The 23,627-nt window shown below is 36.5% G+C and overlaps 1 protein-coding gene across 3 annotated transcripts in view; it reads right to left on the reverse strand.

The window, feature by feature from the left end:
- Positions 1–1,610: 1,610 nt before the first annotated feature.
- The window catches only part of MGAT4A (alpha-1,3-mannosyl-glycoprotein 4-beta-N-acetylglucosaminyltransferase A), an 80,226-nt gene continuing 58,209 nt past the window's right edge, over positions 1,611–23,627 (reverse strand). For all 3 annotated transcript variants that reach the window (XM_069770038.1, XM_069770036.1, XM_069770037.1), the window contains 7 exons: positions 20,450–20,580; positions 19,481–19,588; positions 18,886–19,079; positions 6,733–6,811; positions 4,390–4,456; positions 3,237–3,349; positions 1,611–3,079 (listed from right to left, as the gene is read on the reverse strand). In XM_069770038.1, the coding sequence (XP_069626139.1) occupies positions 3,053–3,079; positions 3,237–3,349; positions 4,390–4,456; positions 6,733–6,811; positions 18,886–19,079; positions 19,481–19,588; positions 20,450–20,580 (719 nt within the window). In that variant the 3' untranslated portion in view covers positions 1,611–3,052. The remainder of the gene's footprint in view (positions 3,080–3,236; positions 3,350–4,389; positions 4,457–6,732; positions 6,812–18,885; positions 19,080–19,480; positions 19,589–20,449; positions 20,581–23,627) is intronic.

A 23,627-nucleotide genomic window follows, 5' to 3' on the forward strand; every position in this document is an offset into this window, starting at 1 on the left:
CCAAAGCAGTCTTATTTCACCATAATTCCAGGAAGGAGACCTGCACCACTTTAGCCTGACTTGAGGATTGGAATTTGAAAGGTAGACAGCCCAAAATAGCTTTATGCAGAAATAACTAGATAGAAAATCTTTTCCCTGCTTTTTCTATTTCAGCAAAACTTCCAAGCAAATTTGCAGAACTATCTGATTACACCAGGTCTGAATTTACCTGAATCTATGAAACGTAATTTGTATTAATGTGGCACGTTTATTTAGAGAGCGTATAAGCTCAGGAACATTTAAAGTGTTAAAGCAGCCAAGAGTATTTCCAATTCCTTCTAGTACAATGTAATAAAAATACAACAATCTTTAGGAAAAAAAAAAAACAACACGTATTTTACCAAGCACTAGTTAATTTGTTGTCTTTGATAAATTTAATCTCAACAGTTTTGAAAACTAAATATCGTGTTAACCAGAGTCCTGCAATCAATGTGGTAAGGTGTCTTTATATTTAAATATATTAGCAATGATTCATCTTAACTACTGTGAAACATCAGGAACAGTGATGCTTTGAGAATAAGCACACAGCTTTCTGAAATAAGTAGTACTGGTAAACTTTTGAACTCATGGAAAAAGATGAAAGTCACTGTCAGCAAAACTACTTCTATTAAAAAACTGCAATATCTAACATTTCTGCAATCTAAATTGTAATAAATAGCTATAGTTTACATACTTGCATCATTCGTTCACAGGCACAGCTGAGAAGAAAACCTAAATACTTTCTTAGACCTTTGCTAGCTAATATGTGATAAAAAGCCATTGCATGGCAATAATTTGATGGCATGGCATTATACATACAACGAAGTGGGCTGCGGCACCAGAATAGGCTAGATTCATACAGGATTCTGAGCGTATTCACCCACATTCCTAAATCCAAGAATAAACTCCATTTGTGAGGCCAGTGCTTAGCTTATGCCCACAGTCTCTATTGACAAGACAAGCTTTCCAAGTTACATTTTATTTACACCATCTGATACAATCAGAAATAAGTAAACAAGGCCTGCCTTGTTTCTAATTTTCTTCAACTTCGAAACAGAAGGTCTTACCTCTGTGTACAAATCTTGTCTTCCCTGTGCCCCAGACAACATAGCTAAACCAAAATGACTATGGTCTGTAGAAGTAGTTAAGCTCTTAAACTTGAATATTGCTGAACTGTCACAGCTACAACACAATTTTCCACCAAGGGAGAAGAAAAGACAGGTTGGCTCTATATCCCAGTGGTGATGGCTTGCAGCGCTGGAGAGTCAGGTTTAGGCTCCTGCTCCTTTTAAGTATGTAATGAAAAAGAGGCCAAATCTGTTAGTCGAACTTCCATGCTGGAGATACAAATTCAAGATCCCCACTCTAGATCAGGGACCTCGCAACAGGTTTTGTGCATCTGTGCCCTGACCACAAAGATGTCAGGGATAATGGAGGGGTTTTTCTCCAGGGAAAACTGGGGCTGGCTTTCGAGATGTCAGTTAAAGGAGGTTGGTTCACAGCACAGCTGAGAATCCCCAAGCCAGAATAGATGCCTCCCTCCAGTGTCAATCAGGTACTTCGTTCCTATTACAGAGAAATCTCTGCCTCTCCCTGACCATTTCTGACTGGGTAACTTAAATCTTCCCATGCTGGTGTCCTTACAAATAAGCACCTAAGCAGAAGGACTCAAGAGCAGCGGCAGCATTAGTACTGCAACAATTCCACTCTGGATTTAATCCAAACCGCTTTCTGTTCCTGACCAAGTTTCTGATTCATTTAAGATCACTGTTGTTTCCCTTGAAACGAAAAGGCAGGGTACTAACTTGAGGCCAAATTCAGTTCCTATTAAAAGTTAGTGCGAGTTACTACGCCCATCGATAAAGGAGTCAAATTGAAACCTTGTTCTTGAACAACAGAAGAAAATAAACCATAACTACTCACTGTAATGTATCTAAAATAAACACTGCAATAACAGAACTTTTAAAAAAGGAGACCTCTCTAGATCAAATGTATCTGATTACTATTAATTCTTTTGATAAAAGGTAACCTCTCTCACTCCAAAGCAAAGCCAGAGAATGAGTTTTTTCAGTACAGAAAATGAATTTGTCCAGGCTAGGAAATGTCTACAAAGATTTTTTAGAAAGAACTGTTTGGAATTGAAAAAACTCCTCTAAAATGCAATGGATTCAATCTAAAATCACTGCAGATTTAGTACATAATATGAAACAAGACATTTCAGCATGCTCTTTATGTGGCTACAAACTGTACATAGTGGAATTTCATAGCCCCAAAGAATAATGCTCTTCAGAACTCTGTTAATGCCTCTGAACATCATTCAGATTCTGTGTACAAAACTACATAATTTAGAAACTTAATCTAGTTTTTTTAAACATGGCAGTATATTTGAAATATGGTATTAATTTATGTTTGCATCTTCAAAGAAAAATGTAGAAAGATAACTTAAACTAGAGAATTCATAAAAAAAACTATATCAATTTAAAATTTTACTGCATAAAAATATGTACTTTTCAAATTATTTTAATAAATTAAATATCCCTAACATTTTTAATATATATCCCTGACAGTCTATAAAAGAGGGTTCTTGTTATAGAAAATAAATGGAACTCCGAAAGTACCCCCTTCATAAAACATATTTAACAATAATTATATTTTTTTCTTCTTCTTCAAGGAATGTAACAATATGTACAACTTCTCTATATTACTATACTATCAAAATAGTACAGGTTAAGCGTAGCAGGGTTCTGTAACCATAAGATGGTAAAGTCACATTAAAGTGGAGGACAACTTAAGCCTCAGACGAACATTATCAGTGTGGAGCATCAGTTTCTGGATGGATCAGATAAGAAGGGGTAAGTACAATCTTCTCATCTACAGTAGATTTCACAAGAGGTAGAGTTCAAGTGAAAATGAAAGAAATCTGGAATAAGGTGCATGCTCAGTATTTTTGATTTGTGACTTGCTAAGGACGCCAGATTTTATAGGAAAAGTTTTCAAGGATTCTTTCTTTTTCCTCTAAAGCTGAGTTCCATGATCAATTTGTAATCTTTTTAATATGAATCTGAAATAGAGAATCAGAAAAAAAGAAGTCATGTTTCTCGGTAATAAGAGGTAACTGTTTTCAGTGTTAGCCAAAATTTTGAGCTTCAACACACTGACAGAATGAAGAAATCTCACATTTACCAGTTTTATTTTTAAAAGGTTATACCACCTCTCACCTCATTCAGAATTGCCCAAACTGCTGAATTTTGTATCACTGAAAGGCGGAATGATGAAATAGGGTTTAGGCTGGGGTCAACTGTTCCTTCAGCTATACCATTTTCAAATTTCCCTGCAAAATAAGCAAAAGTATATCTTCAATTAACTCCTGTTCAACAAACTAAAGTACAAAATCTGTGTCCAGAAAAATGTATCTATAATATCACAACTCAGAGGTGAAACCTATTGCTGGTGTCTATAGGGTTGACTGGTATCATTCCTGAAACAAACGACAGCCAGCGATTTTAGGTATCAGATTCAGCTTTGCAGCAGCAAATAAGATGGGATGTATCATCAGAGTACACCAATCTGAACAGGATTATACGTAAGAATAAAAACTTTGGAACTGTCTAAGGGGTTGAGCACCTCACACTCTGGGAAGATTTCAGCACAGATTTTCATTTAATATGGAACTAAACATGAAGCCCCTGACTTACGTGTTTTCAAGGAGGATTAAGGACAAGGGATATCATTCATGCTTAACATATTCCTATTTAAAGGATCTTCAATTTTATTAGGATGAATAAGAATCCAGTTTAAAAGCCCAGTTAGACTTTACACTTAAAATATATACACAGCAACTGCAATTCATTAAGATGAAAAAACTTGCTTTCATGGTAACAGGGGTGCCCAACCTATGTCCAGCAAGCTAAATGCAATCCATGAGTAAAATTTCTCTTCCTTGACAACAGACACCTTCCCCAACAGCCGCTTGGCTATGGAAATGCCAATCTCATCCCATGACAAGACAGCTGATTGTCTGTAGGGTGGGTTCAAATCCAGGCCAAGCACAACAGCTCACACAGAGGCACTTGTCACAGGACAGAAGAGGTGATCTTATACAACCTGGAAATGCCTCTACAATAATCTGGGTGATCAATCCTGGCACAGAAGTTGGATGTAGCTGCACTACAATGAAGAGTGTCAGGCTAGATCTTTGTTTAGTACATCTGTCTTAGAAAAAAATTTGGAAACAATATTAAGTAAAGCCTACAAGGTCACATAACCAAAAATGAATGATCAAAACTCAGTTTTAGGTTTGGTTTGGTTTTAATGAAAATGTCTTAACTGTTGCAATAGTAATAATACACATTTCTTTCCACTGTGACATACCTATCCTGAAGTAACCATCCTCTAAGCGTTTGTCTTTGGTTTCTTTGCTTAATACCAGTTCTTCATTCTAGAACAACAAAGCATAAATGAGATAATTTATTTTGACATATGACTTTGCCAGGGAAAGACAAATGTGTGTGCACTCTTGTTATATATTCAGCATCCATCTTTTCTAAATAATTATGAACCAGCCTAGAATAGTTATTTATAGCCTTAGACAAGCCAACGCAAAAAAAAAAGAAAAAGCAGCAGTGTTCCAGAACTGAATAGTATTTGGCTTCAAAGTAGAAAAAAGAAGTACTTTAAGTGCCCCATGTAACTTGCATGGTAACTGCCACGTGAACAGAATACATAGCAGATACTGGCATATACAGTAGAAGAAAAGCAAAGGCAGGATCTTGCCACCTTTTCCTACGGTTCAGCCAGAGAACTCTCTCAGGACAAATGAAATTTACAGCTAACTTTTTGATGTATGAATTTGGGCGAGATGAAAAGCCATCAGACCAGTGAGGGAAGCATTGCAATTGTCACTGCCTCACTAAAAAGTGATGGGTATCAGTAAGCTTCTTTAATAAGCACAGAAAAATTAAATTGTAGACCAGAGCTTCAAAAACAGCTGGAAAATTACAACCAGGATCACATGATCCAATACTAAAAGACCCACTGTAGGAATTCCCTAGGAATCAATTAAAAATGCTTGACAAAACAGGAGATTAAATACATCAGCTTTTTTTCTTTTTTAATTCCTACTTTTAAGGGAGAAAAGCTGAAAAAGGGGTGGGGTTTTTTGGCTTGGAAGGCATTTTGGAGGATGGGTGGGGTTTTTTTTGTTTTAGTTTCGTTTTGGGGGGGTTGGGGTTTTTTTTAGTGTGTTGCTTGAGTCCCAGACAAATCCAGTCTGGGGGCACTCTGGTTTTTAAGGGTTGGTTTTTTTTGTTTTCCCAAATTCTGCTTAGGAGGATCAGTGTTGAAGTAGTTGAATGGCCTTCCAGCTCCATGGAGTGCATGGTAGAGAAACAGTTCCCTCAGGAGTGTACCTATCATTCTGCAGCTGCTGTCCTCACATTGGTGACATTTTCTTCTGACACCAATGGCTTAGGAACAGGCCAGATGCAGAATTTCCAGTTTACCTTTCTACAAATTGTGTCAATAGCAATAGAAGCTCAGTAGCATTACTTCCTTAAGGGATGCTCCAGTTTGAGGGACATCTCACAGCCGAGTATAGCCAAAAAAGAGATGCTTGATGCACATTTTTTCTTACTATCTTGTGCATTCTTGTGGTATCAGATGAAATGAGGGCTGCTGCTGTTTTTGTGGTTGAATATATTTCCAAAGGTCTTGAGAAACAAAACCCATAAGTCTTATAATATGATATAATATCCCACAATATGATATAATACCACACATATCATGTTGTATAATTAGAACCAAACTGACAAACTTCTTTTTAGGGGTGGAGGTGGTCAGAATTTCCTATTTTTACTCACTCCTAGGAAGGCAGACTGCAAGAATGGAGAAGTGAACTCCTCCATGATCATTTACTTTTTTTTTCTTTTTTTTTTTTTAAAGAAAGGAAGGAGAAAAAGAAAAGAGATTCAGCGTATAGTAATTTAGGCACAGGCTTCAAGATACCCACACCAGGTGTATAGGAGAAGATATGAACCCTTTGCTATTTTAATACTAAATAAAATAAACTTGTCTGAAGTAATATCTTAATCCTCTCACAGAGTTTTGTGATATAAATGGTTAGCTATATTATCTAATTGAGGAAAAAGAACCCCTACCATCTGGCTTCAAGCAAGAATATACTTTAGATAATGTAGTTCCCTCCTGAGGAAAAAAACCCCTCAGACTGATTTATGGGGGGTGGGGGGTGGGGTGTAATCAGGAGAATGGAACACATTTGGTTTAAGAGTCTAGATATTTCAGTATCTAAGTAAAGTTTGGATGTGTGTCAATTCCTAAACCAAGACTTTTTTACTAAGTCAAAAAGCAGATTAACTTAGCTTTCACATTTTCCAAAATACACAGAAGAGGGAAGATTGTTTATTTTTTTGTTCTCAATAGTAGCAGTGAATTGGGAGAAAATGAGCTTGTTCACCTCCAAATCACCAACAGTACTTGTAGCAGACTGCACTCTGAATGAACATCTGAATAGTTACAACAGTTTTCTGTTAATAGATCCAATTAAAAAAAGAAAAAGTATGGGAGCATCAGAGCATAATCCTACAGTTAAAAAAAAGGAGCATTCATGTCTCTCTCACCCTGTTAAAAAAGTCAATAAAATTAAGAGGTTTTGCTTTTATCCTGTACTGGAGAAAACACAAATCAATAAATTCATACCTGAAAAGGCAAAACTTCCACAGTTGTGTTTAGAAGTATGTCTCCTGGATGCTCTGGATTGCCACTGTGAAACAAGTACCTATAAATGAAAAGGGAAAAATAAAACAGTCTACACGCATCAGTCAGAATTAGCTAAGTTACTATCTTACATGTTAATAGTCAGATTACAGATGTTAGAATGATAAACGTAACTTTTATACTGGACCTACATCAGCTGGTGATAAGAAATGAAAGATGGTTTCACATACAACAGTAATTGAAAGGGCTAAAGTTTTGCATCTTTTAAAGATTAGCTGGGCGATATTTTATGTAGAAAGGTAGTTTCCATAATCTGATCTTGACAGATTGCATTATACAAAGTAGTCATTATTGCCTGGCACGCACTGGCATCACCTCCAGAAGCAGGAGCCTTGCCTTCCCTCAGCCTCTCCCCATCGCTCCCCACCATGGCACTCTCTCCTTGTGCCCACAGGATGAATTCTGCAGATCCATTCTGAACCAGTTCTGGGAACCTAACAAAGTCAACATTTTGCCAGGCCAGTTTTCCCCAGGAATTCCCAATCCATACCCTTAATGTTACTTGAATTCAAACTTCTATTCCAAAGACAGATTTTTTTTTTTTTTTAAACAAAAGCATATTTTTTTTGACATGTATACACACACGGAAAAGGACCTTTTATACCTGTACAAAGTCCCCGTTACCCTCATTCAGTTGTGCATTTAATGAAATTTCTCTTTTTTTTTAAATGGGACAGAGTAAGTATGTTTAAAACTGTATCAAAACCATCCCTACACATATCAAGCAGTGACGTGCAAGTGTTTGAATTCTAGCTGCCCACTCTCAAACAGCTTTTGCAGTACTACTCACGTGTAGATAATGTTACCAAAGACACAGTTTAATTCCCCTTTCTTTATATAGAACACAAACTTCATATTCTTTTGAATACGCGTTATGTAAACAAGTAACAATATTTTTTACCACTAGGTGGTATCAATGCTTGAAAAATTGTTCATTACTTACCATTTTTTCTAGTGAACCACAGAGTTTATTCAGATTACTGTCAAAAACTACCTAGATATTACACCTACTCAGATGCCACTTTTAACAAGCCTATTTTACTTTTAATACATTTAAATGAATATGTAAAAATCTATCAACACATTTCAAACATTTCTTCAATTGGAACTCAGAGAAATTAACAGTAAGCACCATCTTTGACATTAAATACATCACCAGCCAGGGCCAAAATTAGTTCAGAAATTATCACTTGATTAAAATTACAAACATTAGCTCAATCTGCAATCTATTAAGACATAACTGGAGATGTAAATTCCAGTTTGTCTTTATCCAGTATGTCTGAAGCCAGATAAGTACTTGCTATTAAGCCATACTCCATAGCTACAAGACAAGTAGAAGAAAACAGAGCTCTCTGACCCTGACTTAGAAATGTCTGTGATCCCAAAATGGTAGAAGTAATTAAAAAAATAATATATACACACACATATATATATAACATTTCTTTTATCAAGGCTTATAAAAGAAGTAAAACCACACACTGTCATATAAGAAAGCTACATTGATTTTTTTTGCACTGGTTTCCCCCCTGTAGTTTAATGTAAAGGTTAGTCAATTCTAAAGTATGCAAGCTACCTAAAACATCCACAGTTCTTCCAAGAAGAATCTTGTGACTTTTTCTAAACATCAGTGACATCCAAAAAACCCCAAAGACTTAATTATCCTTTCTAGGAGGATGCCTTTATTATATGTTTCAATAATAAGCCAAACAAAACTCTTGGTGAAGCTGACTAGCAGACTAAAAGTATACTCTGCTGTCTTCTGACCTAGCAGATCTAACTTGCCATCCTTCAGTCTGTCAGATATCCTAATCGTTACTGGGAATTTTTCTCTTGAAAACACTGAAAATTCTAAGGAGACATTTTAAAATGCAAGTGATCAAGCACTCACAGCTAAGGTGCTGCCATCAAATGCTCCAACCAAACTAGAGAGACACTGCTTTTCCTTAGTGCTTTCTAGTTCACAAATCTTATTTCTGAGAATACACACCTAAAGAGCCACAAAGAAACTCCTCATGATCTGTGATTATGGTGCTCTCAATTAATGATAATGGGTTTGGGATGTTTGGGTGAGGTTTTTGGGGGGAGGCGGGAAGGGGAGTAGTGGTGGTGGTGGGTTATTTTTTTGTTTGTTTGTGGTTTTTTAGTGGGGGTGTTATTTATTTACTTGGGGTTTCGTTGGTTGGTTTTAAAAACAATCCTGCAACCATAGCCAACCATTTCTCCTACTGTGCTATTAACTTTTGAAACCGAAGTGTGGTTTCCTCCCCCCAGCAGTTACCACTCCATTAGGGCAATACACTCAAAAGTTCGGACAAAGCCAAAATAATTTACGGATGTAATGAATAAATCCAGATTTCCATGTAATCAAACCCACTTTTTTAGTATGTTTTCTACAGCTATCTGTCTACCCATATGCACACACATATATAACACATGCATATGTCATATCTAATTTAAAATTATGTTTAGAAAGGAAGGGGTATTTTTATAATTGAGCCTTGCTTGAATAATTGACAGGTAACACCTACTTCGACATAAAAAGTTACACAGATTAAAACCAGAAGTATGAATACACATACACAGTCAATTCACATCTATGAGGAATCTTTTGCTTCAAAACAGAATTTACAAATAAGAAAATTTAGTTTGAAATGAAATTTAATTTACAAACAAACAGATACTCTACAGCTCCTAAAATAAGTGTCATTAGCTATTCTTTTGTAAAACTTGCCTTCCTGTCATACTGATAAATCATAAGTTTTCAAGGTTTTCAGACTATGACAGGTATTCCTCAATACAGATACTGAAAGACTCAGAAGTAGCCATGCTTTTGTCTGCAAATTTATTCTGACATCTGTCCTGGGATTTATATATGACAGTCCGTGTAAACAGTAAAAACATGCTTTTTTTCTTCCTAGTTAACTAACATTTTTCTTAGGATGGAATCATTAAGATATTCCTGCCTACTTGCTGCTTAAACATAACACCTTCTGAACCAGTCTTTCAAATTAAAATTCTGAAAACCATAGATCTCTAAATATAGTAATCCCAAACAAACACAAATTCACCTAAAGTTAAAAAAAAAAACAAAAAACAGCACCATTACCTCATAGAATATTAATTCACAGCTTTTTTTATTACAAAACACAAACATGGGTGTATTTGGACATTCTTGATGAAAGTAATCAGAGAAAAGTAACTTTAACTTATGACTGGTAAATGAAATAGTAATGTGTCTGAATCTTAGAGAAACTTTTCCACTGGCAGTGTCTTTTTAAAGAGTCACAGGTCAAAGATAGTAACTAGCTACAGTAAATATTCAATAACACAGACAACCTCCTCTCTGCCAGAAGTAACTAAACATATGAACTTACATACATTCTGCTCATGACCTCAGTGTAGTATGAGAGTAATAGAGGATACTAAACATTAACACCTCATGTGGCATAAAAAATTACACAAAATTTCAAGAGCACTGAAGGTTTAAAAAACAAAACAACAACAAAAAAAAAAACACCAAAAAAACAGAGCAAAGTCAAAGCTGCAAAGAAAACTTCAGTTTCCATATTCAGTGACTTTAGTACCCAAGTTGAGGGTTTGACTTCTTGCCATTTTTATACACCTATAAAATCAAGCCAATTGGAGGGGGGAAAAAAACAACAATAAGCTGAAACAAACGTTCATACACATCCTAACACACAAAGAGAGGGTAGGGCAGAGGCATAATTATCATTAAGACACTGACAAAAGATATGATTAGTTTGCCAATGCAGTTAACTATTATGGTACTTTAAAAGCCCACACTCAGATTCAGAACTCCCCCAGCAGTGAGCACCTGGAAAGAGTCTTATCTTTTATAACATCCCCGAAAAGATGTGTATAAATTAATATAAATATACTAATCTGCACTGTTAGCTTTAATATTCTTCTTTGAATAGCTAAACTTTTCCATCACCTATACTTTCAAAAAAAAAAAAAATCAACTACATGCACCTCCTTACCCTCCTCCTATTTTGCTTATGAAGGGAATGTATCCCTTCTTTCCCTCACATCAAAGCATATTTAGGCCCAGAAAATGTTATTCTCTCTATTACCTAATTTGTTTTCTTTTAGGCATTAAAAAAAATCTGTCTTACTGTCTTTTATTTAAATAAATAGAAGTCCCAATGATTTTTTTTATATATATAGAAGTGTGATTCTATGCATTTTCTGTTTTGTTGAGCAATTAAAAATTAGAACAGAACACACAATAACTAATCAGTAAATTATGTCAGCTTTATAAAAGGAAATAATATATAAGAATTCTTTAAAAAGCACAGTTCACATCTACTATCAACATATTTGGGTTTTGTTTTGAAGGAAACAAAAGACATCTCACTTGATGCTAAACACAAATATTCTAAGAATCTATTTATGAACGCATCAAATCCTTTTCTCTACATATCCTCCTTACGTCTCTTTTTAGCAATTTGATATATTTTAGTATATCCCATTTTCAGAAAAGGAAAAGAGGTAGGAAGGCAGAGAGGAAATGCCTCCTTCCATGTCTGAACAAATTATCCATAGCAACATGCAGCATAACAGTTTTTAATTCTGCACAACATGAATTTCTATAAAAGCGACATTCAGTCAGCAAATTTTTGGCTCTCTACAGATGCCATCATCCACTGCAAGAGTCATTATTCACCAATTCTATCCAGTATTTTTGATCACTGGATGCAAATATGGTAAAAGAAATCCAATTTACCTCCTCTCTGTCATTTTCCCAGAATCCTCATTAGGAAATGTTATTTTACTGTCACTGGAAACCGGTATTAACCATGCATTATTTCCGCATGCAAAACACATACGGAAGATGAATAATTTCTTTTCCCTCTCTCAATCTCAATTTCTTCTTCTATCCTTTATGCCTCTTATCCACTCTTTTGCAAAAATTGCTTATACTTCAAAAAAAAGCCTAATTCCTCAAGTCAATATATATACACCCACCAAGTATTCACAATAGGTAAGCAATCTAACGGAAGCTTCTCCATCTTGTTATAGTTCCCAATTTGTGGAAAGAAACCCAAAGAAACCACACCAAAACAAGCCCATTAACTTCTATGCAAAAAGCCTGTTAAGATTTCATTTTCTCTGCCAAACCCAGCCAGTCTAATTGTCCACATATAAACTGGGCTGCATGTTTGAGAGCTGCAAGGGATAAATTCCCCATTTTTGCAGTAAGTGCCAAACCAGCACACCAACAGGAGAGAACTTTCTCATGTTTGTCAAAGGATCACAAAGTAGCCTGACTGAAGAGGTGATGGGGGGATTTTGGGGAGTGGTCTGAGTCTTTTTTATCCAACATACACCTAAGAAATTAATTTTCTCACAACACTTTAAAAGTCAACCTCAATCTTTTGATAAGGTTTGTCATACCATTTCCTAGCTTTCTTCAACTGCGCACTACGTGTAGAAGGCATTTAGCTGGGTAAGAAAATACCATTCCCAGGTCTACACTTGCTTTGTTTCCCAGTGAGGACTATGAGATCAGCTTTCTAAACCCTGCACTGTGCTCTCTGGAGTATGCACACATCAACTGTAACAGAAAAGAGTTTGGCATTAATTTAATTTTAACTATTTTTAATTTTTCATTTTGGCCATGGTTTGGTTTTTTTGGTGTTTTGTGATTGGGGTTTTTTGGTTTGCTTGGGTTTTTTGTTGTTTTTTTAAGGGAAGGACTGTTGTCTGTCCTGAAATCTCTGCTCTTTATGGAATTGACTCATTTTTCCACCACATCAATATTAGTTAAAAGGCCCTTATGTTCTTTTGCAAGGTTACTTCTGCTGAATTTTAATCCGATGAAATGTAGAAAGGCTTTGGGGTTTTTTGGGGTTTTTTTAATATGTGTGTGTTTGTGTGTATGTGCACATAAACATTATTTTTCCCCCCAGCTTAATTCTCCAGAAGCACAGATAACAACTTCATTCAATTTTCTTCAACACAGGCATTTGCCACCATTTGAGATGCACTTGGGTATACAACCTCGTCCCAGGCTGGCAAGATGCAATTATGACGTCTCAGAGACTCAAGCCCTTCTGTAAATCAGGTGAAGTATTTTAGGGTATCTCAAGTGGCATTAGACATCTAACATTTAGACAACAGCATTAAGCCTCTAAGATTTCCCGCTAAGAACTGTAAACCCAGGAACACTGCCAAATACACAAATCTTGAATATTAGTGCCATTAAGGAGGAAGCAGCATGTCCTTGGCTCAGGCGGCTCTTTTCTTCTGTCTCTGATCCACACTTTGGGTTTTTTTCCCCTTTTCATATGAAGTTCTTGCCTCATTGTTATGGGCAGAGTTCCATGCCTGGAGCAAACAGCATCAGTGGCCGGGAGCCTGCCTGCCAAACCCCCACTGTCAATGCATCCATTTGAGGATGTTCTACTCATTAGTACAGAAGCTTATGTAAACACAGAAAACAAAGTCCTCAAATTCTCCTTTTTATATACACTAAAAATATTGTCCCACCTGAAATATACTGACAAACACCAAAACATTTAATATAATAAATTAAGAGACTTTCAAATACTTGCTATCAACTGACACCACCATTAAAGCTTAATAACATGAAGGTGTTAAACTGTAATAACCTATATTATATCTTTAGAATCAGAACAAAGATTATTTCTAAATCATACACTGCACATATATGGCTCTTCAGCTAAAATTGCCCAAGAAAGGTTGAATGTATTGCATTGCACTGAAGGAGAGCTGCTATGCTGAACAGTGATTATGAACAAAGAACAGCTTATATATCAGTCACGTTACTGCTGTACTAATCTAAAACCCAAACAATTTTGCAGTTCCCTACGTTTTAAGTGGTTGTTACTGCAAAAGCAAATGATGAGAAAGTTCCACTTTGCTACCAGTTTTGGAAAGCTGTTAGAAAGTATTTTTTTCCTTTGTAATACATTTGATCTTGTATCTCTCTACCCCCAGGAGGACTTGTACCCCATAGGATGGATAATTAACTACATTTTAGATACATACATGACCAACTGCTATAGAATCATAGAATCGTTTAGGTTGGAAAAGACCTTTAAGATCATCAAGTCTAACAGTAAACCTAACACTGCCAAGTCCACCACTAAACCATGTCCCTAAGCGCCACACCTACACGTCTTTTAAATACCTCCAGGGATGGTGACTGAACCACTTCCGTGGGCAGCCTGTTCCAATGCCCGACAACCCTTTCAGTGAAGAAATTTTTCCTAATATCCAGTCTAAACCTCCCCTGGTTCAACTTGAGGCCATTTCCTCTTGTCCTATTGCTTGTTACTTGGGAGAAGAGACCAACACCACCCTATGATACTTTTTTTTGGTAACTTTGTTGTACATTTAAAAAAAATTAAATTGCTTTTAAGTTTTCACTGCTAGAGAACCTGCTTTAAAAGCTGCATTTATTTTCCTTTACAATGAAGTAGTAGTAATAACAGGCAAGTAACTGTCACTTTTTCTGCAGGTATTTTTCAGCACTGTCACAACCATTTCAAAGCAAAGTAATGTATATGTTTAGTTACCAGGAGCCCAATAAGATACTGTTCACACTCAGTACATTGATTTTGTAGCTTAAATAGTCAAATATGTATTTCTTGCATGAGTGGGAATTCTATGTTGTAAGAAGATGCCAAGGGAAACATATGTGAGGTTAACATCACATGTTCCATGGGATTCCAGGGTCAGCAATATTGAAAATTAGATGATTAGTCTCAAATACTGCACATCCAGTATCTATGCCAATATCAGAACAAAAAGTAGTAAATGTAATCTACAAGCTGGTTTATCACAGTGTTAAGATTTCGGTTTAAAGCTAAAATTCCAGTCAGCAAGTTCAACCTCATCAAATCACTTTATTAATAATCAATGTCACATTAGAATGACTACGCAATGGCTTGCTATAAGAACACCACAACTATGGAGCAACTACAGAGCTAAAGGCAGTGCTGGGGGGAAGAAAAAAAAAACCAAACAACAAAACCAGACAAAAACCAAATACCCCACCCCCAAAACAAACTGCTAATCCTTTTGAAAATATGCAAAGTAACACTACCGAGCAGTTACATACAAGAAAGGATGAGTCTCATATTTTAAAAATATAAAGAAAATTTAGATATTTATACTGGTGAGGTTGGAGTGGGATTTGGGTTTTGGTGGTATTTGTTTTCCTTTCCACAGTATAAAATACATATTTGTCTTTTCCTGCAGCCTTTTTTTTTTTAATAAAGATCAGCATTTGAAAGCAATTTATACCGAAACAAACCTGAAGCCCTTTTTATAAATATCCATTCTAAATTCCTATTGCAGAAAAGCTGACGAGCGTAAACATAATCTAATTAAAACAGTCATAGGTTATGTGCTTCCAAGGCCTTCCTCGATGTAATTAGTGCACATGTTCTTTGAAAACAATATGTGATTTGTGTCAATCACACCTATAGGGAGGACTCTGAAACTTAAGCAGTCAAAAAGAGATGGTTGTGATGATGATGGACACCAGCATCACTTAAGTGCTGCAATGGAATGTCTTTCTGGGATGTGTTTTGTTTTTGTTTTTTTAAACCAGGATCACATTAAAAGTTTATTACTTCTGTTCAAGATTCCCTACTCATCTACCAATATTTCAGAGCTTTCTACATACAAAAACCCCTCAAACAAAACAATGTCTAAAGGCAAATGCTCTTCACAAGGAGCTGCTCAGTACAACATTCCTCACTGACATCTCTGAAGGAAAACAGTATCTTGCATCTCTTATTTGTAGTAAGGAAAATGAATTTACATTCAGTACTAGCATGAAAGTAGTAATAATGTATGCTTCATAAAGAAACTCTTAAATATAACTGTCAGTTTTAATAATTGTGTGCTTGGAACAACAGTGTACATACCAAAATAGCAAAGTAGATTTCAATAATTACATAACAACCTAAGGGAACAGAAATTCAGTATTTCTTATCTTTACAATGTAGGCTGTTTGAGCATTTAGAAAACAGTCCATCCATTTATTTAGGAAAAAAAAACCAAAGCAAAACCAAACCACACCTTAAACACTGCTGTGCAATTTATTTTTAAGAGGAAAGTCAGTGGATCTACTTTCATTCTCAAGGATATGCTACTAAAAGAGAGGTATGTATCTTCTTTTTGCAAAAACAAGAATGAGATCCTAGCTTAGTATTAAGGGACTTCAGTGTTATGGCTGGAGATCTTTTGCTTGGGAAAAAACTAAAAAGTTTCAGTACAAGAGCTGTTACTAAAATGAGCATTAGACAATTTCAATTTACACATCCCTGTTCTCCAGGTGTGGTTTAGAACAAGCACCATCTGTTTGAATGTTTAATATTCAGCAGGGATCTGCCAACCAGGTCTTGCACAAAATAGCCACAAATATTACTTTCTGCTCAGAGAAGTGAACTCAGTTCTCACTTTAAACTATTAACAGATCCTTGCCACTATTATCCCTGGCAATATTCTCAGATCTCAAAAATGAAATGTTTAAAGACTTAATGAAAGCTAATTACTGAACTGCTATACTCAGCAGAAAATTTAAATTGAGTTCAGCAAAACATTTGGCATGGAAAAATAAACTATAGGAACAAGTTAGTGCTCTGTCACAGTGTAACAGACCTGCCATTCAGTCAGTGTTGTGGTCAATATTTGCATTAAAAAACTTGTTTATCAGGAATTTATTATGGGAGTTAAACAGCTACACCTCAAACTGACTTGGCAGACAAAATTTTCTGTATATTCAAAGAGCTTTAAAAAAAAAAAAAGAAAAAAGGGAAAACCTGTCGCATCCCTTCAACAAACACAAGATGGCTCTCAAAAGTGTATTTTCTACTCTTAATTCCCACAATCAGATATATCGCCCCACCAGGGAAGTCCTCCTAATAATCAGTCCATTTTCCCTTTTCTGTGTTTCAATCCTTAAGTCACAGTTTTATTTTTGACTGCCTCAGCAGGCATCCTTGAAATATCAGGAAACATCATTGCTCTACTTAACTTCAGCAGCAGCAGATTTTGTTAGGTGAAGGTTAAGTACACAAACAAAACCAAGTCCCCAACAATTTGAAATTACAACATCTGTACCCCTAATCAGCCACTGACTTCAGCAAGGCAAAATACTGCATTTTTGAGGACACTGTGGCAATGAAGCTAAAATCATAATAAACTTCAAAATGGCTTACAACAACAGCTCAAACAAACTTTAGTCTGGATGGGTAGCACTTCCTTTGAGGAAACAACAGAATACAAGATTTCCCTTTCTTCTAAAACTAAAATGCATTTCTTCAATAAATAGAAATAACAACAACAACAAAAAATAATCGAATCATCCTCTACTGCTGGGACTGTTCTTAACACAGCAGGTAGACGTAACTACCTTAGGCCTAGCTACAATTTTTCAGGGCACATTAATGAACACTATCTTCCCACCTTTAGCACAGATAATTAGTACTTACTCATTCCCCCAATTCCCTCACCATTAAGGTAATACATATCAAATAATATTTTCTTCAGAACTGTGCATACCATTTTTTTAAGTAACAGTGCTGACCTATGACACTTGCTTGCAATGCTTCCCAAAATTGCCATTGTGCATTTGACTTGTCCTAAACCAACCAAGATCAACATTTGCTGCTCAGAGTCACCCTATTCTTACAGGGTAAATGCATATAATTCTTTTTAAAAAAAACAACAAAACCAAACACACAAATTGGACAACACTTACTTCATAACTTTGAAGAGGAAAATTTGATCAAAAAGAAATCAATGAATTCATACATCTGAGTTGAAAAATATGGGGTTTTTTTTAAACTATTGGCACAGCATAAAAAAAGATTCTGCCTTTAATCCAAGGAGGCATAGCAGTCATATTCCTCAACACATGTATCTTGGAAAACTAACCAGGAAAGTCTTTTAAAGCATAGCAATCAACTGAAAGAGTAATTTGACATCTCAAGCGACAAACTTGAGTTTCATAGGTCAGACTAGTTTGGAGCAACATAGTAACAAGGAAACTACTGATTCTCACTGTTACGCTAAGCCAAAGTGAAGGCTTAGCCTTTGATTATGTACCAAGGCACAGAGTTGACTAATTGGGTTCAGTTCAGGACTGCAAAAAGGGCTGCTTCACAAGAAAAGCATCCAGTCAAATTGATCCAAAGAAACTTTGCTCTACCATACTATAAGTACTGGCCTCAACACATAAGGTATGTGAAGAAAGGAGAAAACAAATCCACTAACATAGCAACACTTAAACAGACACTAAATTAACAATTTTTTAAGTCTTGGACTACTATATTGGCAAGACAGTAAAAAGCAAAACAGCAAATGAGTCTCAATAAAACTAAAGGATGACTACACTCTAAAGCGCAAACTCTATTATCCTTATTTAATCTGACCAGTAGCTAAAAAGAAGTCACCTTTAGTCCTCTAACAAGTCACAAATATTTGTATTTCAAGGGCAACCCCTGCACCCCCCCCGCTTTTTTTTTTGTTAAATTTTAAGGTTTTTAAATAGGTCAACTTGGAGTCTTAGCATGGTGACTTTTTTCAAGCCCTAAAGCTATATCTAAAACACATTACCCTTCAGAGTTCCCAGCTTTCAGGTTTGGGGACATCATGATATGCTCCAGCAAGATTTCTGATCTGGACAATCAAGGGACCGAGGCTGCAGGGCACAACATACTGTACCACACACCATGCTGTACAATTGCTCTGTAATTAGAAGCAGACCAACCAAATACAAATAGAATCAAATTGGCTTCTTTTAAATTCTCTTATGAACTGCCAGAGAAGCACTGGTTTTGAATTGCATTTATCAAAAATGCTCCGGATTAAATAAAAGAAAAAATAATTAAAAAAAAAAGGCAAGATGAAATTTAAAGTAGTAAAAGAGTTAGAGGGAAGACATTAATGATCATAGTTTCAGCTGAACATCATTTCACTTTAGATTATAATGACAGCCCCAAATTCTACCTTCAAGCATTCCTGGCAAACAAGCAACTTTAGATATGAGACCAAAGGCAAACAATTACTAACCTTTCTACATTGACTGGCTTGTCAAATTTAAATAGAATATAATCCCCAGCAACTGGTGTGACAGCCCAGAAAAAATCTTCCCCTACGTAGGTTTTTTCTAGCGTATGCCCCTGGTAGACTTTTAAAGATGTTGAAACCTCTGCAGGTGGATTCACGTGGATTTTATGCAGTAATGGTTTCAGGAAGTCTTTATCCTAATTGAAAGAAAGACAAACATCATGCTGGTCAGATAACCTGTTTTATTATATTCTTTTCCCAAGTGGTTACACTTAAAACAAACACTTGCATAAAATGCAAAATGAATGCATTACTCATTTGGGGGTTTATCAGATCTTGTACAGATTAATAAGATGAACATGCCATTAAAGTAAAAAAATTAGAAAAAATATCCCCTAGCAAAAATCCACAAAAATAAGCTGAGATTAGCACTTCTTATACTTGATAGTAACCAGTTTAAATCAGATTTCATTCCCACTGGAGCAATATACAACATGCTTGAAAATGCCAGACAAGAAAATGCCTGCTTTCTCAAAGGCTACAAGTTTTTCATTTAATCAGCCTGCTCTGGAAAGGAAGGAAAATTTTAGCTACTAACTGTGAGTTTCTGGATCTTCCCTGCTAGAGAGGAGTGGAGGCCAACATGCTGGAAAAGAGAAGGCCTGAAGCGTATCCGTAGGTTAGATTTCTGTCGATCACAATGTTTCTGAAACAGGAGAAGAGGGGTAAAAAAAAAAAAAAAAAAAAAAATTTTAAAAAAATCACATTAGTAAAACCAACACAAGGTTGCTGAGTTTTTACTGCAATTATGTGATGTTACATGAACCAAAAAGACTTGACAAGAACCCAGATCTACTTATTCAGTTGTTCTTGTTTTCATTCCAGAAATCTACCAAGACTGCTGTGCAAATATAATACTGTTCAAGGTTCTTGCACAGAACCTGTTTATTCAGTCTTTCAGCAAGGGGGCTACTTGAGAAATGAAGGACCAAAATCCAAAAGTTTTTTCCTCATTTGGAACCTTCTCTATGACTGCTATCCAAGCAGTGGCATTCTGCAGAGCCTCAGTGGGGGTTAGGTGACTGAGTTTATTTTAGGACTGTTACACACAGAAACTAACTAGACTTTTGCTTTTCATCCTACTGCATCCATCTCCAAAATCTGAAACAGTAACAGTTATAATGCCTCTGAGAACTGTCTCTCTAAAGTTCTTTTTGAGATTAATATCTTGGTAGGAAGAAAGACTCTTTCAGGACGTGCTGTAACTGTACACACTATGCTAGCCTCCAGCTCACCAAAACCAACTAATTCACCATCATGAAAACATTTCTTCACTATGAGGGTGGTGAGACACTGCAAGAGGTTGCCTAGAGAAGCTGTGGATGCCCCATCCCTGGAAGTGTTCAAGGTCAGGTTGGACGGGGCTTTGAGCAACCTGGTCTAGTGGGAGGTGTCCCTGCCCATGGTAGAGGGGCTGGAACTAGATGGTCTTTAAGGTCCCTTCCAACTCAAACCATTCTATGATTCAATGATGATTTTAGAAGCTTTATTATAAAAACAAACTTACAGCATCTTTCTCAGGGTTACACACTTTCACCCAGAGGATATGGTCCAGGAGCCAATCAATAGGTTTCTCCTTATAAAACATAAATATGAACTCTACAATAAGAGTGATATCCGGAGACTGGAACATTTTACCTGTGATGACAATAACTGGAGTTATTTTATATTAAAGATAACATGGTCTTTTGAAATCAGTGAGACAACAGATGATACATTTGTGCCAAGACAAGTAACATTAGCAATGAACAACTTGAAATCTCAATGTTATTAAAAGCTCCATTCCTTTCAGCTATGCAAAACTACATAAAACAACTATTCAAACAAAAACTCATTGTAATATATCTTGGTGCTATCAAAATATTCAATGTATAATACAACACAGTCTCCTTAAGAACAGAAATTGTCAGCCTGCAAAAACAGAGTTATGGATTCATGTCTATTATTCTCCATGCCATGTGTAAGCTTCAAGCATCTGAGACAAGGAGCTGTTTCAAGTGTTATCTGCCCAGTCACACAATTTCAGCTTTTGCAGGTACAAAAAGCAGAGATGGAACACCTACCACTAACTCCAGATCCTTTTGTGTAGAAAATCAAAGGGAAAGAAGGAAGCTACTAGAACACAACCAGAGACAATGCAACTTAAAAACAGACAGACATCACATAGCAGTGACCTGATTTTTTTCTGAAATGCATAGGCCACCAGGAAACTCATACCAAGGGTATTTCCAACTAGCCACACTCAAAGCAGTCGGCTGCGTACTAGAAAGTCTAAGTCCCTCCCACAAACAAAAACTGCCGAACTTCTTTGCCAAGTACTGCCAGGACTTTGGGGCTTCCAAGACAGCATATTGCTTGGTCAACTACAGATGGACTTCTGGGTGGCACTATGGTACAGGATTCTTGGGAACCCTGCAAACTATGAGGCTTAAGGGAGACCTTGGCAAAAGAAGGAAACTTACTGTTGATGAGAAAAGTCTATTTACTATCAACAAAAACAACTATTTATGTGGTTGTGGAATACACTTCACTGCCAGTACAGGTGTCTGAAGAGAAAGGTGGCCAATACATAGGGCTATTTTTTCTTAAACTGAATGCAGCACTTAAGAAAGGTGCCTTGTATGAAGACACTGCTACCAGGAGCAACAGGTAACTGGGAGTGGGGGAGTCCAAGGCTGAAGACAGACTGACAATAAGTGCTTGTACCAGGGACTGAGTGCCAACTAAACTCCCAAAGGCAGTTCCAGATTTGAGGGCAGATTCAGAAAACATCATCAAGTTTGCAGATGAAGTCTGCCTCTACTTTACTAGGCTACAACAGAGGAGGCAAGGGAGAAAGACATTACATGACGATGAATCTCTTAGGAGGACACTGGCTGAAGTGATTCAGTTCTGTAGATGGTGCTGAGATGTGGGCAGTGCTGACTTAGCATGGGCTCTTGGACATGTGTGCATTAATGGCTCAGAGCCCAATAGAAGCTCTTCCCCAATGCAAGCCTTCCATCTGTCCACACTTGGGAGTTCTGTACAACACACTAACATACAGCTCTTAGGCATGTGAACTGTTTTTTTTCCCACTTGTAATCCATGAGGCCTTCGTAGGCTTTTAAAGTAAGTTCCACAAGTGGTAGAGGTCCTAATATTTTCTCCTTCTACATTTAGGAAGGATAGCTGGAGTAGACATTAAGAACAGATTTCTCTCTGAGGTGGCAAAAACACTTCCCACACTCACCAGAAAATGGGATTTGGTGCTCATCTACAAGAGGACAAAATTCTTTGGAAAGGCCACTAAGGAGCTGCATAGGCTAGTCTGGCTGACAAACAAATATGGAACAGCATTTTGTATGGAGCTTAAAAACTATCAGCAGTATAGCACTCCACTTGAGCAGGTGGCTGAGTGGAAATGAAGAAATTGTGCAAGCAGTCTACCTTATTTAGCCATTAAGGAGTACGTTCACATTTATAGAAAAAGAAGTGAGGATATACTTGAAGTATCACCCTGAACCACCGCTACACGAAAGGTAAAAAGTTATCCAGTCTTAAGTCATTAGGAACATACATTTCTACTGTGAATGTACATGTGGGCTATCACTCAGAGCCAGACATTCAGTTACTTCTTTCCTTCGAGGCTCACTGAAGTCTGTAATTCATAGAAGATTATCACAAGGCAGCATAAAAAAAAAAAGAAAAAACAAAACATTTAGCTGGGAGAGTTCAAATCCTTGTTGGAACAGGGATGGAAAATTTCTCCACTGAAACAGGTGACTGAGCCTGGCACATTATACAATATCTCAGAGTAGATACAGAATGCCAGGTTGGTAGCTTACATATATTAGCAGCAAGGATATTTTTAAGGGAAAGCATCAAAGTTGCAGGGGCCCTGTTATGCATGCTCTGATACTGCCAGGTATCAGACTCAGACATACAGAGATTTGCTTTGACAATGCCAGGATCTCAGATTGCAAGATCCTTTATTTTCTCAGAAAGAGGATACATACTTAGGAAATCACCTGAAGGGCCTCATCCTTTCCACAAAACAGGTCTGATGCGATTTCATTCCCTTATGACTTGTATAAAATTGGACAAGAACACAGCCAATGAAATAATACTTATTTTGGAATTCTGAGATGATTTGGAAGGCTCTTAGCGAGACTACATCATGATGCAATGCAATAAATACAGAAGAAGCATCTGACAAAAGTTCCAATTATTTAATCTGTTGGAATGATGCTATATTCACAAAGCAAACCATTCATACAGTAGGGTGGAGAAGTAAATGTGGTAAGACATTAATTGACCTGGCATTGCTAAATCAAAGTTGTCCCTTACAAAAACCTTTAATTTGGCTGTTTATAAAGCAAAAACATTGACATCACTTTTAAGTGCTTGGTGCAATGAGGTCCTCAAATAGGTATCACCTCTTGAAAATACTCTGTAACTAAAATTTGAAGCTCCCACTAAACAAGAGACGGCTCCTACTAAACTAGGGACAACTGCAAAGCTTTCTTCTTTAAAGATGTAAGAAAGATGTTATGATTTTTTATTAGTATATTGTTACCATTTACATACCATATTGTTGTCATATTGTTTAACTTTATTTGCAGAAGTAAATATTTAAAAATGGGTAGGAAACAATCATATGATTTGTACAATGTTGTGTACAATATTCATGCAGAGTAATCTCT

This window comes from Haliaeetus albicilla, chromosome 25 (assembly GCF_947461875.1).
Source record: "Haliaeetus albicilla chromosome 25, bHalAlb1.1, whole genome shotgun sequence".
Classification (NCBI taxonomy): domain Eukaryota; kingdom Metazoa; phylum Chordata; class Aves; order Accipitriformes; family Accipitridae; genus Haliaeetus; species Haliaeetus albicilla.